General features: G+C 39.1%; 1 protein-coding gene across 2 annotated transcripts in view; it reads right to left on the reverse strand.

Annotated features, from left to right (window-relative positions):
* Positions 1 to 3,568: 3,568 nt before the first annotated feature.
* CDK19 (cyclin dependent kinase 19) overlaps positions 3,569 to 22,223 on the reverse strand; it is a 121,208-nt gene continuing 102,553 nt past the window's right edge. For both annotated transcript variants that reach the window (XM_056487836.1, XM_056487837.1), the window contains 7 exons: positions 21,984 to 22,127; positions 21,652 to 21,721; positions 20,396 to 20,468; positions 16,663 to 16,760; positions 15,041 to 15,119; positions 10,216 to 10,482; positions 3,569 to 7,807 (listed from right to left, as the gene is read on the reverse strand). In XM_056487836.1, the coding sequence (XP_056343811.1) occupies positions 7,676 to 7,807; positions 10,216 to 10,482; positions 15,041 to 15,119; positions 16,663 to 16,760; positions 20,396 to 20,468; positions 21,652 to 21,721; positions 21,984 to 22,127 (863 nt within the window). In that variant the 3' untranslated portion in view covers positions 3,569 to 7,675. The remainder of the gene's footprint in view (positions 7,808 to 10,215; positions 10,483 to 15,040; positions 15,120 to 16,662; positions 16,761 to 20,395; positions 20,469 to 21,651; positions 21,722 to 21,983; positions 22,128 to 22,223) is intronic.

Consider the following 22,223-nt stretch of genomic DNA (forward strand, 5'->3'; position numbering starts at 1 on the left):
GTTATTGCACAATGTCACGGTATGATCTGCCTCCTTGAATCTCCTCTGCTGCAGTGGAAGGATTGACACCAGCAAGGGAGAAGCCTTTGGTTCCTCTTCTTAGCAAGTTAATGTTCTGAATTTTACTGCCAAAACCAAACTACTGGGAACTGTCTGCTGTCACTGTCGCTGTCCACACTGCAGTGTCTGTAACCCTGCAAAAACAAGCCATACAATTACAAAAGGTTGAAAACCAAAAATCATAATTACACTTCCACAAATTACTCATTCCACATCACGCTAGATAATGGCAAGACGTTTCAGAACAATAGATGTTTCAGAACTGCATAGCCTAGCAGCAATTATACGATCTGGTAATTTACAATCATCTCGTAATACTGTCTGTCAAACTGGGGGGCCACGGAGCCTTTTGCGTAAGACTTTAAGACTTTAATTTTGCAGTTCTCTGGCTCACCTTTCAGCCAAGGAAGTGTGTTTTCTGTAAAAGCTGGTTGCTTTTCCACAGACCAGTGTGACCTGAGCTTACAGGTCAAAGTTCAGCATCCAATGGTGTAAATTGTCTGCAAGCCTCTGTATTGACAACTATGCCCCTGACCAGGTCACGCATGCAGAGTTGAGGTTATCTTTTCAGAGCAGGGCTGTGCCACATTGCCCAGACAAGGGTAGAAAACATCTTACACAAATGTTTAAAATTACATACTTCAAAGTATTTAGAATTTCATTATAATCTGGAGAACTTCAGGCACCTAAAGTTGATAGCATTAAAACTTTTTTATAAAATCAAAAGGCTGCAGATTTCCACTCCTTCTTTTCCCTCCAAAACATCCCACGGAATTCCTACTTGTGGATACAGGGAAGAATCTTACCAGTGTAGGCTTACATGCAGGCCATAGTAAGGATGCCAGAGCCATACATCACTTGGCATATTTGTTCTGTAATTAAAATTTTGTCTGCTGCTGATAGGTAGGAAGAACTCCTTTCTTCAGTGCTTCATGTATCAGGTTTTTTGATATTTGAGACATGATGTCTTGTGGGATGGAGATGGCTTAAAATGTATTATTGTTGGCTATCACATCATATCCAAGATTCAGTAGCAAATAACTAGTTTTTTTTAATTAATATTTTAAAAACAATTCAGATTTTTCTTTACTAATTTATTTACCACGTTTACTGACAGTGCAAGTAAAGCAAAAATCCATTCTGTAAATAGACTGGTGCACAGGTATCCTTTCTGTAATGATTTCATATATCAGCTTTATTCAAACAACTTCTTACTGAACAACATAGTAAGACATTTTAGCTAAGAGAATGTATTGCTAAATACTTGGTTCAGCCACATGTTCTGTGCATGCAATGCACATGCAGAAGTTAAATACTCTCAGGCTGCCTGTCCTCTTCATAATGCTTCAAAGAACACACAAAATAATCATAGAAAGGGATTGGAATAGACCCTTCAATACACATACCAGTATGCTGATACACCAAGCTGGAAAAATTGATTGTATTCCAAGGCAAGTACATTAAATAAAAAATATTAGGTAGGTTGGTATTACTTTCAGACTTGCAATAATAATAATAATAGTAACAATAATTACTATTATTAATTATCACACTATAATATACATAATATAATTAATAACTAATAATAATCTACCTACTCTGGATTAACTTGGTAATCTGTTACATAACAGCTGAGGTACTCCCCCAGCAATTTCAGCAGCTCAGCTATGACTGTACGCACATCTTTCACAACCTTGTTGGTGATTTTAATCTACCTCAACAACTGTTTTTCTAATAAATATTTCCTGCAAATGAATAAAATCATTGTAGTAATTATGCAGTAATAATTTTCTAAATTACTATAAAACCACCAAAATCAGCCAAAGCTTCTGTTTTTATGTGATCATAAACAAGAACATGAAGCTCCCTGGAAAGTAAAAAAGCATAACCTACCTGTTAAATAAACATTACAGGCTTTGCTGGCCACTGGAACAATGCTTGCTCAGGTTATGTGATCAACCGGATGAAATTGGTATTTGGTACTAACAAGATGCTTCTTGTGTTGAAATAGCACATGGAAAGTGACACCTCTGTGTATTGTCCAGCAGTAAAACACCACGATACTACATGGTGTTTTATTCATATTCTAAGGTGCTGCAAGCCCCAGTCATGAAGCTACTGCATCAGAACAAAATGAATGCCTCTGTCACAGGGAGCTTGCAAGGGGCGTACAAGGAGGGGATGAATGGATGCAAAAGTGAACACTGGAACAGTTTTCACTAAAACAACAGATATGACTCCTTGCACACCAATAGCATAAAATACTAAACTTCTGTATACATCAAAGCCAAGGGGTTTTATTAAGGGATGCAGAAGACACCTAGGAGGGAATTTTTCAGATATTTATGCAACACCTCTTCAGGAACAATGGGGCAATTGGAAACAGAGCCTAAAAATGTTTATTTAGAAGTCTAAAAATGAAGGGCACAGAGGCTGACATGGTGGGACAATCAGACCAAGAGATAACTTACATAACTTATTGATTTCAGTAAGAGGGATGATGTAACAGCAGGCTTTGGCAGTCACGAGGAAGTGAAGAGAGAAGCTTTACAACTAATGCAACAGAGATGTCAGAGCCAGGGCAATAACACAAAGCAAGAAGCAACAAGTCAAAGCAAAAGACTAATAAACAACCCACTCTGCAACTTTCTCAGTGGCTGTGAAATCAAAGTTGTTTAGCTATCAAGGACAAAAAAGGGACACCATAATTCATATCAGCAAGATCAGGCTGGATTAGACTGTAAACTACATGACCAGGTATGAAAAACAGATAGATGTGCTGTCTTGAGCTGTCAGAGATGCAGACTAAGCTTTTTGTCAGAAGGCCACTCCTCTTCCCACCCTTGTGTAAAAGGCACATTGAAAAACAAAGGCAATGGGCAGTGCAAATAAATCCCAACCCATGCAACGTTCTTACCCATGCAACTGTTATGGAGAAGACAAGTGGGATTTTTGGAAGAAGTTATCCATCCATCCATCCATCATAAGTTGGACAGAACAGAAACACACAGACTAGCAAAGCACAAAAAATCCCACTTTGAAAACACACCAATATGCTCTAGCTCATACTTTCCATGTTGAGCCTGAAATACTTGAAATGCTCCAAGGTCCAGCAAGAGAAGAAAGCAGGAAGACACTTACTTCTAGAACAGAGTAAACCAACTTTGTTTTCATAAGATGCATCTACAGGATTGTCATGCAAGTAATAATGAATCTCAACAAGTGCCATTGGTGCGGCACACCAGCACACTTACAAGCAGAGAGCAAAATCTCCATCAATCCTGCTTTCCATAAGGCTTCATTCTATTTTGATAGACACATAGCCATGAATATCCTTGTGGGCATTTTAAAAGCTGTCATTTCAACTCTGAGGTTTTGCAAGCTTTGTTTTGTGTGGTGTATGATATCATAAACATCCTGAATATAATTACAGCTGCAATTTTGTGGGTTGTATTTTCCCTACTGGTAGCCCAAAGTTGATGTTTACAAAAACTTTCCTCCACACTCATTTGATTTGAGCTTTTTATTATTATTACAAATGTATATTATTTTATTAAAAAAATTCACACTGAAGCAAAGTCAATTCCATTTCATTACAACCAAGAATATAAAATAAATGCAATTGAACTCATAGCTTAGTTTTAACAGTCATTTCAAGAGTGACATCAGGACAACTTAAAAGCAGTAAACTCTCAACTCTAGAATGAGAAACAAGTATTTTGCCTCGTGGTTTTGGTAGCCCATTGGCACGGGCACTGCTGAACGCGGCCACCACAGATCTAGAGCGTCAAAGTTTTGTGGCAGCACCAGGCGCATACACAGTCATTTCTAATGGAAACTACAAAAATGAAAGATGCGTGCATGAAATTATTAGGAAAAAAAAATAACTGAGTAGAGACAGGCACACTTCCACAAATAGTAAACATGGGATATACAACTAGAACAATTTGAAAAGTTCCTACCTTACATATATAAAAAGTTCTTTAAATTGCTGTTAAAAAGGACATATTCTGTCCAGATTTTGTGTAATACTTTTTAGTGTCTACACAAGACAAATTTTTAAAAAAATTAAATAGCATTAATTTACTACTAAATATTTAGGAGATAACAGTGCATTAAGGACTTTTTTCATATCGTAATACACATCGCTCCTGTCTGGCGACATTTTTAGAAGATTACGTATGGCCTTATGTACAATACATTTATTTAATCCTAAAACAACTCTTTGCTTAATGGTGTTAAAGTACCATTCCTGAAGATTATGAAGGGGAACTAAGCTTATTATGCTTATATAAAATATCATACATATTTGAACACTTCTAGCTTCCCGCCACCCCTCCCGCTACGAATGCGCTTCCCTCCCCCTCCCCAGATACAGTGTCACAGATACAGTGCAGGAGTCGCAGCTTTCCCTATATTTTTCCTTCATTGTGCAGTTTGTGCTACATAAAATTCACCAGTGCAGACCAGGCTGCTCATCCCATTAATTCCCCACATTTGTTTCCTCTAAGCCACGATGTGAAAAGCTGTAATCAGCAGCCTGCTCTCCCCCAGGATAGAGAAGACAGCTCTGTGCCTCTCAGTGCAGATGTGAAACACTTTGCTGAGGGTCTACAGGTTATGGGCAGAGACACAGCTGAGCAATAAAGAAACTGCACAGGCAAATAAAAACTCATAAAAATGACATGGTCCTGGTTTCCCACGACAAACTGCACAATTCACTTCTGAAAGCGGAGAGTTTTTACCTCATGGGATAAATCCTAGGCAGCAAGGCTTCATCCACTATGACTGCCACCCACCCTGGCAGCATGCATCAAGCTCCCAAGAAAAGGTGAATTATTTCACCCCCAAGAAGGAACTAAGAGTGTGCAGAGCCAACATTTTGCAGCCAGCGCTGTTGCCTTTATTCGCTCTCCTCCTGGTTGTGAAGTTGAAGGAACAGAGGAAGTCAGCTTGGCTTCACCTGTGCACACAAAAGCTAGAGAGAGGAATGGCATGTCGTCATCTACCAAGGCAAGAAATGCAAGTGCACCTTAGAGAGGTTGTGGCAGTCACTCTAGAAGCTGGAAGCTCACTCAATTAAAGCACCTTACATTGCTGTGAAGTTTCACACCCTACATACAGATTAACCTACACCATGATTTTGCCTTATTGGCACAAGAGCCCACCTTAATTAACCAATGGTTCCCCGCCACCTCCTGACCTTGTATGAATTTTGATGATCAGCTGCAGGTCACAGCAGGGAAAAGAAAAGTTAGATAACTGTAGTAGGAAAGACAAAATAATTTTGAAAGAACATAAGGATGGAAAGAACAGGAGGGAACAAAAATCACTCTGCCATAAGTTAATTTCCAGAAATGTGACATTCAAATTGCAGAAGTATAAAAGAATTGTTACTTAATGGCATTGGCCAAATATCCATTTGATCAAAAGTACCTCATCCTAGCATCAGTAAGGGGGGAGACAGAGAAAGAATGTCACCCCAGAGACAATGAAATAAAGGAACAATTAAAACCTATTCTTTCAAACAGAGTACTACAGTACGTCTAAAACGTAGCATTTCAAGGGTTATACACTGAAAGCATCCTTTGGGAGATTATTCTTCCCCAGAAATTATTTTTTTCCTTTCAGTTGCTTCCTTTAGTTTTTCACCATCTTCTAATCCATTTGATGACAAAAGTAGATTTTAGCTGCTTTTCCAGAGCAGCTGGGTGTTGTGAAAAATCACATGATGTTAGTCGGTATGGCCAAAGCAAGCCAACTACTCACAAAAATTAGGAAAACAGCACGAGCTTGAGGAGGAAGGGGGCACTAAAGATGGGAGATCAAATCCAGTAGAACCATGTATGTGACTAGCTGTGACAAAAAGAATTCTCCTCAGAGCAAACAGATCTACTCATATTGCTACATCTCATCACAACTTCAGTGTGAACGTGTAGGGGTACACCATTTTTTTTGTGTGGGCACAGTACAGAAGAGACCACTCTGCAGTATAAAAACCTGACCACTGACCATTTACACCTGAAGTCCTCTCACTTGGCCTCTTCTCTGGACACCAGCTGTAGAAGCTCTGACATTACATTGCCAGTAGCTTTCTAAATGCATTCCTCTAGATTTTCTGCCACAGAAGTCAGCCTTAATTCTGAAGGCTGAAGCAAAAACGAAGCTGTCCCAAATTACATGTTGTGTCTCTCTGAATAACTGTGGTTCCAGAAGTTGGACAATAATCCTCTGATTATGCTTCTGAACTCTTGCTTAATTACTGGGGATTTTCTGCCAGCTACCCATCCACTTACAGTCCCTTAGGCACAATCAAAACATGTTTGCTTTAGGGAAAAAGAAACATTTCAGTGCAATCAAGCGCATCTGGTGTAACTAATCTGGTTAATCACAGCAATGTGAGGGACGCAGAATATGCATTATAAACAAGAAAAAGGAACAATTTTCAACATGCTTTTCAAACTGCACAATAATTTCTCTTAATTATAAATTCTAATATAAAATGATTAAATGCATTTGCTTTTGCAAGTCTTAGTATTTCTGTCACCTTTAAATTTTGAGAACTGACTCAAGAATGTGAAAGAAAGCTAAATTTATAGAACTCTCACACACATTAATAAGCTACTTAGCAGAAATACAGAAAAAGCCCGTCATCCACATTCCTACAGAGACTTGAGGGCAGTAAATACATTTTCCTGACTATTTTGGTGTCCAGCCTAGGAAGACATTCCATTCTTCTGTTTCAACAGATTCTGAAAACAGCTCCTGTTTATGTGACTGTTCTAGTTTCATTTAAAGTAATGCTTAATTTAAAACTAGTCAGAGCATGATCACTGTGATTTCAAGAATTCAATGTGAATGAGCTAAGAAATATCAGTAATCTTCTGTTTGGCATTCAGTCCAGTAGCATGAAGCATATCTGTCACTGCAGAGACTTGGGTGGGTTTTTTTCTTTTTTCCTTTTTCTTTTTTCATTTTATTAATTTTTAAAACTTTTTATTTTTAATACTTTGCCTGAAAACTAGACTAATAAAAACAGAATAGTAAAATACTCTGGAACAGTAAAATTTTGCTGTTCTTGACATCCATGAGCAAAACAGTAATATCCTGTGAAAATAACATAGTGCTTTAAAAAGGTGCAATATACCTGTATAGCTAAACTGGTTTGCCTAGTATAAAACTAACTATATACAAGCTTGAAAGCCTGGGAGTTCAAGATTTTAAAACTTTAAAATCCCATCAAAGAGATTGAAAAGACAGATTTATGGCAATCACTACAGCATAAGGAAGGTGCACCAGGAATCCTTCAAAATTCCAAAGGTTAAAGAAGTTAAGTGCTGGGTTCAGATCAGAAGGGTTCATTAGAGTAACCACAATGGAGCACATGCAAGGGCAGGGAGGAAGGAAAACTTCACAAGAATCTCCTTTATGGCAATAAAGGGATGGGGCACGGATGGGGGAAGTCTTCAGTCAGTGAAGTTTTCCTTTTATCATCATGAATTCTAATTCTGCATCATAGTTTGTATTTTTGGTCTTCTCATCGTTATGAACTTCATATTGCTGGAGTCTTCTGGCTTCTAGTCCATTCCTTTCTGAGTGCAGCCTGTCAGGCCCCTCAGTACCTGTGAGACTGATGAGATTGGTGATACTGAGAGCTCTGCTGAGACGATGTGGAATAGCCCATTGTACTCTGGGACTGAGAAGATCCCTGAATGTTGCTTTGGTAACTCAGGCGTGAGCTGGAGTGCTGCAGGAAAAAAGAAAGGGATCAAAGGAATGATCATAACAAGTCCAGCCTGTTAGAACCACACAGCTCAGGAAATTTTAAGCCTCTCTGGTGCTCATTAAAACATCATTGTTGGGGAAGCTGATTGAACAGTGCTACTATTTAGGGTACCCTAAAACAAGTCATCATTCTGATCTGCAATCAGCTTTAACACAGCACACAAAATACACAAGAACCCTTGGAGTCACCTAAAATACAGCAGGTACACACCCATTTTCCGAAGAAAAAACACACAAGAGACAAGATTCTCTTTCAAAATTAATCTGCTTTGTAAACTTACATCTATCGTTATTGTAAATGCTATTAATGCAAATGCTATTAATACTAAGGCTACAAACACCCTTCTCAAGATAGGCAATACTAAAAGTTTTATTCTTTTCTGAGAAAAAGACAACCATGACTCAAGAGCTACTCAACTTATCTAAATGAAAAATTGTCCATTAGGATTAAATAATAAAATTTCTAATGGAAAAGAAAAAGAATTGTGACAAATTCTATGACTTTATAGGAGCTCTTTCTGGATGAAAAGCAGCAGCTCACCATGCTAAGCAAAATACCCAAGGTCACATAAGAAAGGCTCAGTAAAATTCAACACAGTTTGCACTGTCATTTGTGGAAGCAACACATATTGAGGCTTGTGAATGACCAAAAACCTTCAACAGAAACTTCAGACCACAAGCTAAATGAAACTCAAAGCAAAGGAAATCTATCTACTTCTAAATAAGATAAAACAGAGTAAAATCAATGCCTTAAGACTACAAGTATGCATTAACTTGCCCACGCTTATTTTTGTTCCACATATGAGAATTCGTTTTTAACAAAGTTAGACTTGGACAAATTGCAGACATTCCTTTCTGGAACAGAAGACAGTCAGCTAGAAGTTAAAGGCAGATAGCCAAACACAAGTGTAAAAATGGATAATCAGACCATACAATTTAGCAAATGACGTAGAAGAAACATACAGATCGTGATTTTGATGCCTGTGCTGTTAAAGTTTAAAAGGAAAGCGTCATAGAAGGCAAAAAATCAGAAAAGAAAAAAAAAAAAAAAAAAAAAAAAAAAGAATATTTAGACTGCTAGCAACTTGTAAGGGGAAGTTTGCCAACAATTCAGAGAACCGGATAAGAATTCTATAATGGATTTCATCAAATGCAGCACACCAGTCCTCAAAGTATAGACCAAACCAGACCAGCCATAAATACTATGTAGTCAGACAGATGTACTGATCTCAAGCCTGTCTGGAACTTTTCAAAAAAAAAAAAACCTAGCTGTCTTTCCCCTTAAATTGCCCGCAATGCCTTTATGACCATTTGTAACTGAAGGAGTCAAGCAAAAATGGGAGAAATATGTCTGGCACTGAGCTATCAATTGTCTGTGGAGAAGGTCTGGAGGGCTAAGTCAAGGCAACTTTAGAGCTGGTGCCTTAAAACATACTTATTTTAACTTAAAAGCAGCCCAAAAAGACCATTCTCCAAGGTGGGATCCTCTTGGAGGCTAGGAGCAGACAGAATCCCTAGCATAATTTAAAATATACCCTATATATCTAAGTTTTAAAAATTCTTATTTCAACTAATTAATGATCCAGAAGTATAAACTTAGAAGTGCTGAAGATCCTGGTAAGTTCAATGCTTTCTGTATTTAATGCAAGTCACTTTTTTGGTGGAAAATATAATTCTAGGAAGCAAAGACAAGTGTGCAAATTCAAAAATTATTCAGCAATAGTGCTTTTCCTTATGAAAGCTGCTGTACTGGAAAACATGAAATCTCTTCTACTTTGGTCATGTTAAAAAAAATGCATGTCTTTCTGCCTACTCTGGCATGAATCAAACAGATGAACCAAATCTTAATTCCTGTGCTTGCGTGCTTTTTTTTTTTCTTTAACATTAGAAGTGGACTTAGAAAGCTATCAGAATAAATTACAGAGCCATTTCATACATTTGACAATAGGAGGAATGAAATGGGACGGCCTAGTTCTAACTTTTCTTCTCCTTCTCAGGATTGTCTCACATCTGCTCCTCACACGGGATTTAATATTTCCAAGACTCGAGTATCTCAAACTTGATGCAATGTCACATTACATCCACTGGCTTCAGCAAGATTACTCTAAAATATAAAATTAAGCAAATTAAGCACTTTAGATTAAGTGTTTTCCTGGAGTGGACTGTCCTCAACACTTTACAGGGTGCAGTAGATAAAACTCAAACTGGTATTCTATTGAAAACTGCTAATCACAGAACAAAACCTCAGCATGCCTCGGGTTACATCAAACATTCATTAAAACGCCATCTGTTCTTGCGGCTGGGAAGGGGGAAACGACATTTTGTCCCTTGGCCCTACAGTATGAGAAGCAGCAAAATGTGCCGAGGTACCTGATAATCTGAAGGCATGACAGGCCCGCCTGAGTTAGCGCCTGAAGGCCCTATGCGTGGTTTCTTGTTGGGAGGCACCTGGTTGAGGCCGGAGTCCTGGCTGTGCTGCAGCCCCGCGGCCGCGGCCCCTGCGGCCGCCCCGGCGCCCGCCGCCGTCCCGTTGGTCTGGCTGCTGCTCTGCTGCTGCGGCTGCGGCTGCTGCGGCGCGGCCTGCGCCTGCTGCTGCGGGGCTGCCTGCTGCTGATGCTGGTTCTGCTGCTGCTGGTTCTGCGGGAGGAGGACACAACACGGTCACCTGCGCTGAGGGGGCTGCTGAGCTCCTGTGCTGCCAGCCCCGCCGTCACCGAGGGCAAAACACAGCAAGGCTGGGTACTGGGAGGAGCTCACCCTCAGGACACACCTGCACACCTTGTAGGGTGTCCCACTTGTGGCGTTCTGCTTTTGTAATGAAACAAACTGGACTTAAACTGCAAAGACAATGTAGTACCTCCTACAGCTACCCAGGTGCTCGGAGAGGATAAAAGGAACCCTTTATAAAGCAGTACACCCAATGAAGCAAATCAAAGCACCCACAATGTCATTATGCTCAGTGGCAGACATGGGGAACCACAGTAAGTTGTTCTAAGCCTTTTTCACACAGAATCAAAACCACTTTTCAAACTTGCACTTTTCACCTTGTCTTGGGTTGCAGTAGAGGATGTGACCAAAAGTATGTATTCTATCACCATCTGTTGAAACCAGGTGGGGCAGTCATCTTTATCTTTTCCACAACCCATCCTTCCTCCAGGAAAATACTGTCTGTTAATGGGCCATTGAGTCCCACTGTATGACTGATAAAATTACATCATCCCGTTGGGAGATGCTCCAGCCAGGGGGAGGAACCAAGCCTTTCCTACCTAGATAAAAAACTGAGATGTGGAACACCAAAGCATCCTTTTCCCACTGGATTCCAGAGGAAAACTGGACCTTTCCACATCATCTCTGGACCTTTGGAGGAAAATTGCACCCTTCTACAGGAGTACTGCTTCAACTGAACCTCATCTGCTACTGCAGGAGGACTGTAGCCAACACCTTGACTGATGGGGTGTCAGGTTGTATTCTGACTCTGTCAGTGGTTTGAGTTTTTTTTGGGTTTGCTCTTTGTAATACTGTATTTTCTATTTTAATTTTCTTAGTAAAGAACTGTTATTCCTATTTCCCATATCTTTGCCTGAAAGGCCCTTAATTTCAAAATTATAATAGTTTGGAGGGAGGGGGTTTACATTCTCCATTTCAAAGAGAGGCTCCTGCCTTTCTTAGCAGACACCTCTCCTTCAAACCAGGACACCCCTGAAGAAGGCTGACAGCATTACTGCCAAAGGGTAAGCAAATTGAGACCAAAAGAATTATATCATGTCTTCCTGGTTGCGAGGAAATTCTGTGCCAAAATCAGAAACAGGTTTCATTACTATTTTGGTTTCCTGTGTTTTTAAGCACCTTGCAAAGAGTGCTGTACCAGGAATAGGGCCCAGCATGGTACACAACATACATGGACAAAAAAATCTTCTTGAAGTAGCAGAAAAGTGAAAATAGACCAGAGATGATGAAGACAAAAGAGGAGGAAACAGCTGAAAGAAGAATCTGGCAAAGGAAGGAGAAGACTAGCAAAGGAAGAGAAACCAGATAATTAAGATGACACTGTTTCCTAGCAGGAAAATAAACAGAAAAGTGACACAGAAGGGAAAGAAAAAGTTAAGAAGAACACAAGAGCAAAAGACATTGAGAGCTCTTCTGGCTTCAGAGGGCTAAAGACTAAAAGGAATATTTGAAAAAATGGAGGGAAGGTCCGAAAATTAACAGAGTGCAACTCTGTTGGTTACAGTTCTGGGAAAGACAACACATTCATCTGCTTTCAAACACCAGCAATGGTTCCTCCAGCCCAGCACTAAACCATCTAAGAGAACTGCAAAGAAATGCAGTTGCACTCCAAATGTGAGATATTTCACTTGCTCATTATGGAAAAAACCTTCAACTGACACAGATTGAATTAAAAAAACTTTTCTATCCTTCACCTAGTATACTGTAAGGAACATTCCAGGATAGGGTTGTTTTTTTTCCCCTCTAGAATATCTGCTTATATAATGACCAAAGCTTTAGTATGGCAGCCTTTTAATTAAAACCTTTGTTCAGTAGTTTCTCAGAAATTATGACAACCAGTTGTCACTAGCAGAAAATTCTTGATGACCCCCTTTACCAAGAGGCTTTTAGTTACCTCAGGTAAATGACATAAAAGATCTGTATCTATGCCATTCATCACAATGGTCTCCCAACATACATTCCAACAAAATTTGCAGTGATGTATTCATTTAAGAGTACAAAGAAGACTTGCATCTTCAGGACTTAAGAGGTGGCTTGCAATTCCGTTTTACATTTAGCAAAACCCATAATGTATCCTCCTGCACGTAGTCCTCAAATCTCATCTCAGTCAGATTCTATTTCCTGGAAGATTTAAACTTCAATAATTTAAAAAGTTAATCAAACTAGCTTGTAAAAAAAACTATTAAGAAGCAATTTATTTTTAATAATGGTTTCAGCTTCACTTACACAAAAAAACCACCAACAACTAAAGTACTATTTGAGTTAGAATTCTGAAGTTTGTGTTTTCATATGAGTGTTTGGACACAAGTAAGGTACTACTGTGTGAGCTGAAAAACTTCAAATTTTTTTATGTGTAAACAAAAATTGAAGGACTCTCACAATCAAAGACAAGAGCTTATTGTAGGTCCCAGGTTTTGTGCTTCCGATTTTAGCACAAAATTTAGTTGACTAGCCTGAGTTTGTTCTTGTGTGGAACTGCTACTGCCTGGCTAGAGATGAGACCTGCTCTGTCAGTCTCCAGCTGGGGCCTGGCTACACCACCTTACTGCACAAAAATGGCTTTTGCCAGCAAAAACCTTGTCCTCAGGCCAGTCTGGTTCATGGCAGTTCCTGAATGACTAAGCTCATGAAAGGCCTACAGTTAACAACCCATTGCCATGTCACCTCTCAGGCAAAAATTAGCAAAATGAAATTTCAGTCCTACCTAGAAACAAACCTAGCAGAAACTTGCCTAAGAGAATTTAAATGAGAAAACAAAAACAAAAAAAAAACAACTTTCACTTTGTTTCACAAACTCTCATTTTAGTCTTGCTAACAATTAACCATTTGGAAGAATGGATGCTTATGCTAAATATTATTTCATTCAGATGCAATTTCCAAATAAATAAGAGAACTTCTCCAGGTTTCCAAATGATTATAAAGATTTTTACAGTTTAAAAACAAACAAGTCTTAAAAAAAAAATAAAACCTTTCATTTACAATAACATCATACAGCAACAAAACATGGCAGAGATTCAACTTTCAGAATAGCCTTTACCTCCATATTTTCCGCACTGTGGGAACACATTCAATGAGTAATGTGTGACTTGTGCTGCCTAAATGGTCTAAGAAAAAGTTTAATTTGGAGTGTGCATAAATACTTGACTGTCCACAACAATCCTGAAGACCACTTATATTTTGGCTGTTTCAAATACAAACATGCCATTGTCATCGTCCCTGCAACATTCCCAAGGAAAAGACAGCTATTTCAAGTACTCTGACTTAAATGTAAAAAAGCCAGAGTAATTTTACTTCATAAGGTTTCTTCTTGCTTTTTGAAGCTGTAAGAGGAACTCACAAAGCAAAACTAGCAATTAAATTACAATCAAATCAGTGTCATGAATTTAATTTTATTTTTACTCAGGGGTCTGTTTCCGCCTTTGGAAAAAACTAACTGGACACAAAAATCATGGATACTACCACTTGTTCTCAGTAAAGAAGAATCTGCAATATCAGTTCTGAAAACAAAATCTGCTCGCTAAAATATAGGTTTAAACTCAGCTAGTTTGTCATGCTACGCAGAAAATTGAAAACAGAAGATTCATGTAGTCAAACAGTTTCTCCAAAAGACAACAGCCCTTCTCACATAATCCTCAGATAACTCCAGTTCAAGACTGTTCTCTTCGTGTTTTGTTAGCTATACATCACTGTTGGTGCCTCACTGTACCCTGGTCAGTGAAAATAACATGCTGTTTCCTACACTGTAGCACCATTGTCTGGCCTTCACACAGCATCACAGGACAATAGCTGTGGTCACACAGCACAGCTGAGCTACATTCACCAAGCAGATCAGATTCTGTTGCAAACACACCAAAATTTATTATGCACACAAACAAGTTCTCGCTTCTGTCTATGGGGCTATGGAATAGAGAATATTCAGAGCAGATTGTTGCTACCAGAAGAGTTCAGATTCCTTATTACTCCTTTGTCTGAGGGCCTTTAAAACATGATCAGGAAACTGTGTGCAGATGGATGAAATGTTCTGATGTAGTGCCAGAAGCAGGCTGCCACTATTTATTTGAGACCCCGACAGCCATCTACATTCAAATGGCTGGATGGATGCCAGTCATACAATGAAAATGCCATTCTTTTCATGTGCTCACAATGTATTTTCATCGTGCAATGCTGGAGGAGGTAGCAAGGTCGTCTTGGAATGACAGCAGCTGAGAGCAGGCTACAGCTGACAGAACAGCCCATCCAGCTCATTCCCCACAGGTCAGGGCAAACTGTGCTGCTGATACCACCTGAGATACCCCAAGGCATCTGATACTTTTCCACTGTCTGAGAAGCAGTTTTAAGAGAGCTTTGCCTTGGAAATACGTTTTTGGTTAACTCTTCATGTTTCATTAGTTTTCATTTGGCACCATGATGCTTTCTTATTGTATATTTGAAAGTAAAAAAATCCAACCAAACAAGGAGTTTATTATACCTTATCCCCTTTCTCTTCAGGTTCATCTTCATTGAGGAATTCTCTTTTCGGATATGGAATCTGACAGCCAGCAAACACACTGAAACACAGCAAAAAGTAAACACTCCACAAATATGTACACATGGCATACATTTACTTAATGCTATGTTAAAACAAACTGCATATAATACAACTTCATTTCTTGTATTTGACAAATCCTGTCTCCACAAGTGAGTAGCAGTGTGAGCACCCAAGATAGGTGCTGACTGTAATCAGATCTCTTTGCTGTTGGCACAAGGCTGTCATTTAGAAATCATGGCATGGTTGAACATGTGCAAATGCCAGAACGACCACTTGTTGATCCAGATGGTAAAATGAACAAATACAGTGTCAGAGGTTCCACAACACCCAGTTGGAACATGCATGGCTTACTGAATAAAGGGACTGATCCAAAGAGTATTAGTGTCTTATGAGCATGTCTTGGCTTACAACAAGCTTCATATATTTGCCAATCACAACAGCAGAGTTACTTTCACTAAGCTTCTCAGTCTTGTTTAGGAAAAAAAAAAAAGATCACTTTTAAATTCATCTGACCAATGGAATTTGGAACATTCTTTAATGTTTATGGCAGAGACCTTATCATAATGTTATCCTTTAATCCATAGGGAGCTACAGTTCTCCACAGGATAGCATCAGATAAACACTAAGCAGAAAATTATTGGTAGATCTTGACCAGTATCAGTTTCTTAGATTTCTGTGCCAACATTCAGAATACAATCAACATGACATGGTTTTTAAAAGAGTGCTAACAGTTCCTAATATTGTTGCTATGGAGTGTTTGATTTTTTCAAACAGAAAAAGAAATTTAAAGGACCCAGCTAGTCTCAACTAGACTCCTTTTGCATTTCAGTGACTGTTCCCTCCTTTTGCTGTTGCCTGCTTGTTGAGAAAACAACAAAAGCAAAGGTATAAATCTACCTGCATCAAGTTGACACAGATTATAATGCTGTGCACCACTACACTTCCGAAAACTGGGAAGAGAAAGTGACAAAGTCTGCCAGCTGGAACTGAATGTCACTTGAACCTCTCATGACAACAAAATATACAGAGATATTTTGTACTCTCAAGTTTTCTGAACAAGGGGTTTGGCATTTCAGGCAGCCATTTATGTTTTCACTTTTCTCATACTGGATCCTGTGAAAGAGAGCATGGGAGGTCAGAGAACTGTCCCACTCCTAAGGAGAGGTACAATCAGCCAGGCAATGGAGAACAGGGCTCTGTGACACTGTGTAAGGCAGAACAGAAGAGGGCAGAGATTGATTCTCTAAATGCTGCAGTAATATTGTCACTCTGGCTTTGGCAGCATGTTAAGAATTACAACACTACTGTGGTACTGGATTATTTTTCATGACCACTCAGTTCAGGGTGAGTAGTATTGGTAGTAGTAATAAATACTGGTGAGGCACCAGTAGATACATACACTTCTGTACTACACTTGTAGTTTCTACTGAGCATGGTTGAGCTGCTACTTCTTGTGGACAAGGGTAGGTATCTGGGAATTTTTCAGCTGTCATGTAATTTCAAGGACTAGCATGTAGCAGAAAGAAGTCACCCCAGATGTGCACAGAAGAGGGAATACATACTCTGATGTAGGCAGAGGATCCTCTTGAAAGTAGGGGTCCTGCAAAGCCTGCTCTGAGGTAATTCTCTTCGTAGGGTCCATAGTAAGAAGCTTCTGAAGCTGCAAAGCATAACATTAAAAATAGAAAAAAAAAAAGCTTATCAAACTATCATTTTTCAAACTATGACTTGTATGTCTTGGATTGTGGATTGCTAAATTATTTCTGGCTTGTCCAGACAAGCCCAAGTTAGCATTGCTTGTTCAGTGAAGTTCCCAAGAACTAGCATGCACATCCATCAAAATACTGTGGTTGTGAAGTACTTCTCATGTAATAAACAATTAAGTGTATTGGGCAGTATTACGTGCTAAGGCTGAATCAGTGCACTAAAGAAATGCTAAATTCAGCTATTACAGGTTCATAGAACATAATTTCTAAATAATAGCTTTTTGTGTGGTACATATATAGCTTTTATACAGTTCTGCACTGCTGGCAAAAGGAAGAAACTATCAGAATGGACTGAACACAACCAGGACTCTCCATATTACTTCAAGAACAGAAACAATAAATCTTAATTTCTTGCACTGGCAACATTCCAGAATCAGAGCACTCTGTTACTCATGCCCTTCCCAAACCCCCTTTAATTGGTACCGAAATGAGAAGGAGCAGACCCTTCCTAGAACCTTTCTTCCCTGCTTGGAGGAAACCAAGCATGAATTTATTAGCTAGGATGCTTTTGATTGCAGTAGGCTATAGATGAAGATTACAATATCTTAGTAGTATAAAACAGGAATTATAGGCATATCACACCAGTTAAAATAGTTACCTGCTTATCACATTCTGATAAACTTACAGTAGGAAATTTGGGTTCTCAAATTACATTCTACAGTATCCTACTCTCACACAATCCTCTCTTAATTCATGCCAGCAGTGAAAATAAATTTCCTTCTGTAAAGGACATCTTAGCTCAAACTCTCTTTCAGGTCTCCAACAAAAGCTGCCTGGATATTCAACAAAAGAATGTGATTTTGGCAAGGGTATTTGGGGCTTTTTGTTCTAACAAATTAAAAACCTGAGAAACAATTCTAAATTCTAGATATATGCTACAGCAAATAGCCCCAGTAAAAGCACTCACCCTCCTCAAGAAAGGAAATACAAGGAATCGTCTTTCTCAACAATTCTAGTTAACCCTACTTGATAGATAAGGTCTCAAAACTCTGTACTTTTGCCATTTCCTTCCCAACTCTTCTTATTCACATACTTTATGGGCCATGGACCTCAACTGACTCACAGCAAAACAGAGCCATTTGGGCAGTCACTCCACCCATCTTTTCATCTTCAACTAAGTCCTAAATGGATTTCTGCTGCTTGCCTAGAGATACAGCTCAAGATATTCCTGCACTTTATTCCTGCATTCAAACCTGGGGGGCTTGAATGGGCACTTATTTCTGCATTTTTGTGTGGTGATATAACTCATAACCCTACATTTTCTGTGCATCTTCACAGAATGAACTTCTAATGATATGTTGGCTCTCTACATAGTGACCTCACACAATACAATACAGACAATAGTTTGGTACTTTACTTCAGATCACCTATCCCTACATGAAAACTCGATGTCAGCTAGAGCAGCTTCTGGCACCATTACAGGTTATGCAAATTTCTCAGTTCCTCCACAGTGACTTGCAGGGACAAAAAAAATACATACTCTGTACAAGGCCACTCCTGATCTTTGGTACCAGATGTCATTGTTGACAGAAGAACAAAGGGCATCAGCCTGTGTCCCCTGGACTCCTTCCCTTAGCAGTCCTGCTTCACTCCTGAGGATACAATCAGCTAACCCATTCCAGGTAATATCACACACAATATCACTGCCAGCAAGATAACCTGCCTATCCATGATGCTACTGTGAACTGACTTCTTTGAGAAATTAAAAAATGTCTGGAGACAATTTGTTTTCAAGGCAGCAGCTGCTAAGACATTATAAGAAACCAATGAGACTAGATTTCATCAAAATCTCATACTTCCTAGCAGGTCTCAAGCTCTCAGGCTCCACTGGCCTGACATGACAGCTATGAATACTATGCTTATAACTTTTCCAGGACAGCAAGAACAGATGCCTCTTCCTGAATGGAAAACATTCTGCCCTTCATGTAGACATGATAATTCAATGTCAATCAGCAGAATGGCATAATGTCATTCTCTTTGTCAAGAGTCACTTGCTATCCTGCACTGATCTACTTGATGCCATCTGTTCCCCACGTACCACACTTCCTGTACTCATTAGCACAGTCTCAATCAATGACTGCTACAAAGCAGATGTCTTCAGAGGTCACCCTGCAAGATGGAGGTCATCTTACAAAAATTACTACCTTGCATATGAACAAGGACTTTCAGGGAGTCTGCTTCACAATACATGTACCTCCAATGTACAGCAATGAGATATCAGGACAGTAGTCCATACTCCTGGGCATTCCTATTCAGAGCTTTGGGAGACTACTTGAGATCAGCCTCTGTCTCTGTGGTTGATCATTAAACCACCCTTATTCAAGCCCTGAACTCTGAGAAAAATCTAACAAACCACCTTCCTTACGGAATTAAGTCTTCCTCACGATGTTCAGAAAAAAAGGCAAAGTGTAGTAGTTTTGGGGCTTTTATGGCTTTTCAGGGATCTGGTTAATATTTCCCCTGGGAAAAGCAGCCTACCCACCCAAGACGACTCTCAACTCAGCGTTCAGCCTTGGAGAATTAGCAATATAACTGACAGCAAGCAGGCTTTCTGGTGGCTTCCACTTTTGGTAGAAAACATGGAAATTCATGTGGTAACACTAATGATGTCTCTTACAATTGTCATCTTTTCAGTTAGACTTGCCCTCCAGGTGATTCCAATGTGTGCCCAGTAAGTTGAGTTTAAGAAATTTTAATTCATTTTTCTTCAAGTCTCACTCTTCTTATGGAAATCCTTCCCTTCCACCCACTTGGGACCAACCTATTCTGTTTTCACAGCTATTTGTGTCATCATCCAGAAGCCACTAATGAGTCAAATAGCAAATCTTTGCCAGGACATAGAGAGATGACTGCTATGCTGAATTTGTAACTGAAAACAGACCACTGAAAGTCAAGCTGGACTAAGAGCCTCGTTACAGAGCTCCCTGTACACAGCATTAGCAAAATCACTTTGAACTTCATTGCTAAATTTAGACAGCGCTAAGTCATCACAGAGACATCCAGAAATGATGCTATATTAGACAGAGCAACCCTGTGTTGGCCTACAATGGATGACTCAACTAGGCAACCAGAAAATATATGTTTAGGGATTTTGTTTGGAATCATCCCCAGAACAGTGGTGGACTACTGTCAAAAGGAAGAAAAAGAAAACCAAATTACTACAGAAAATAAACTTCTCCTTTCCTCTTTCCTTTCTTTGAGCTTTTGGGGGCTCTTTAGCTCTCTGAAGCCACACAGAATCAAAACACATATTATACTCACTCTCTTATTTGCACAGCAGACCTAAAGGTAAGGCTGGATATACAAGTGTCTTGCAGATCTTAATTAGAGAAGACTCTCAGATCTTCAATACCAGCAGTTGAAGCAATTTGTGTATGAAGAAAACACATTTAAAAATGGCCAGTTAGTGATAAATAGCTGTCTTTAACACTGGTGTTCATTAGAATGAGATAGGAAAACAGACACAGATATTACCCTTAGAAATGCAATTTCATTCCTGTCATCACAGCAATTTTCAAGTTGCACCTACCAAAAGAAAAACTTTGCTGTCAGGCTTGACTTTGTGTTTCTCCATGTATTTTATGAGGCTACTATTGGCATATCTGAAAAATACAGTTAAAGAAAGACATGTCTGAAATAATGGTGCATTAAAAACATGGAACTCTATCAAGTGATAGAAACATCTCCCAACCCTCAGTAAGTAAATCGTAAAAAGAACTGCTATCAGAAGACACGTCAGCTATTTATCTAGCAGTTGCACACAGGAAGTGTGCTTTTCACCAGTAGGAGTGCTATCAACTGTGTAAAGATTATCTCCATGAAACAGGCAACTTTTATAGTATATGGATAAGCTGTTGATAAGGACAATGATAGAGACACAACTTGAAGATTATAGTTTACTCTTCTAAAGCAACTGCCACAGAAAGCGTTTAGCAGTTCATCACTAACTGCTCAACAGTTTCTGATTAGAACCTGGCAGAGCAGTTACATTATCATTCTGTCTCACCAACCTCCAGAAAAACCATACAGACCTTATAGCTCCCAAGCTCAAAATTGCCCTAAATACCTATGACCTGTGCCTTGTCTTTAATTTTTAGCTCCAGAGGTTATCTATAGCCATTTTCAAAAGAAAGAAGCTTCATGCACAGATAAGCTTCATACCTTGTGTAAAGACAGTGTAATGAATCCATGTCAGAGCTGGAAACAGAATCCAAAACTCCCAAATCCATGTCCCCTACCTTACTTTAAGGAGTCCATGTGACTCCTTACCAGCTCTGATCTATTATTACCACTTAGCTAATTTAGCCAAAGCATCAGGAAACAGTGAAAGTGGAAAAACCTCAGATCCTGGACAGGTTTTGAATCACAACCTATTGAACATGTTACCTTCAATAGAAATTCCTGTCCAATATCTTGCTGCCTCCACATACTCACTTGTCGAAAATACTAGTGCTTCCCTATTCTTTCTCACACAAAATGAACAACATTATCTCGAATATGTAATATGAAATGAGTTAAGGAAGCTCATTTGTCTGTGCTTGCCATAGATTAAATTACACTTATAACAACCCCTCCTAGAGAAATTAGGAGGCCAATCAGTTGATGTTCTTAACAAGCAGCTGAGGGAAAGAACATCATTCATGTAAACCAGCTAATTCAAAGAGGACAGCTGCCACGTGTTAGAACCCAAATACTTCGAATTCCCTCCCCAAAAAGTCAGAGTGTAGGAGCTGATTTCTGCCTCCACTGCACCCAGTGAACTGTTGTTACATTATCATTACTTACGTTGTTCTTCTAAAATCTTTCTGAAGAGTTGGATATTCTGGCATCTTCCTTATGTCTTCCCAGTCTTTATCTTCAGTAGTGCAGAAAAAAGAAAAAGCATTTACAATTCTGAATGTGTAGGTAAAGTAATCTCAGGTAGAAAATAACTACAAAAGTTGTTTGATTTTGCGTTTGTTGGCCAGTGCTATTGTTCTTTAGTTGTCAGCATTTCCAGATCCATCAAACTGACAGTTTCTTCGTACCTATACAAACAACTAGTAATTTCCTTTAGGAAAAAACCCAACAAACAACTCACTAGCGTTATGTCTGCTGCTTTAATGAAAATAAATTACCTGCAGGAAATCCCATTACACTGAAAATGCGGTCTAGCTGATCGTGATGAAAAGGATTACTTGTTTTGATGTCCTCCTGGCGACAGTGAAATATAGGTTCTGAAGTCAATAGTTCAGCAAATATGCAGCCAATTGCCCAAATATCTACAAAAGAAGGTGGATAATTAATGCAAATTTACTGTACTCAATTGCTCTGTTTCTTATTTCTGCACCATTTCTCAACCTGTATAACCACAGTAA

The sequence above is a fragment of the Oenanthe melanoleuca genome, chromosome 3 (assembly GCF_029582105.1).
Source record: "Oenanthe melanoleuca isolate GR-GAL-2019-014 chromosome 3, OMel1.0, whole genome shotgun sequence".
In the NCBI taxonomy this organism is placed as follows: Eukaryota; Metazoa; Chordata; class Aves; order Passeriformes; family Muscicapidae; genus Oenanthe; species Oenanthe melanoleuca.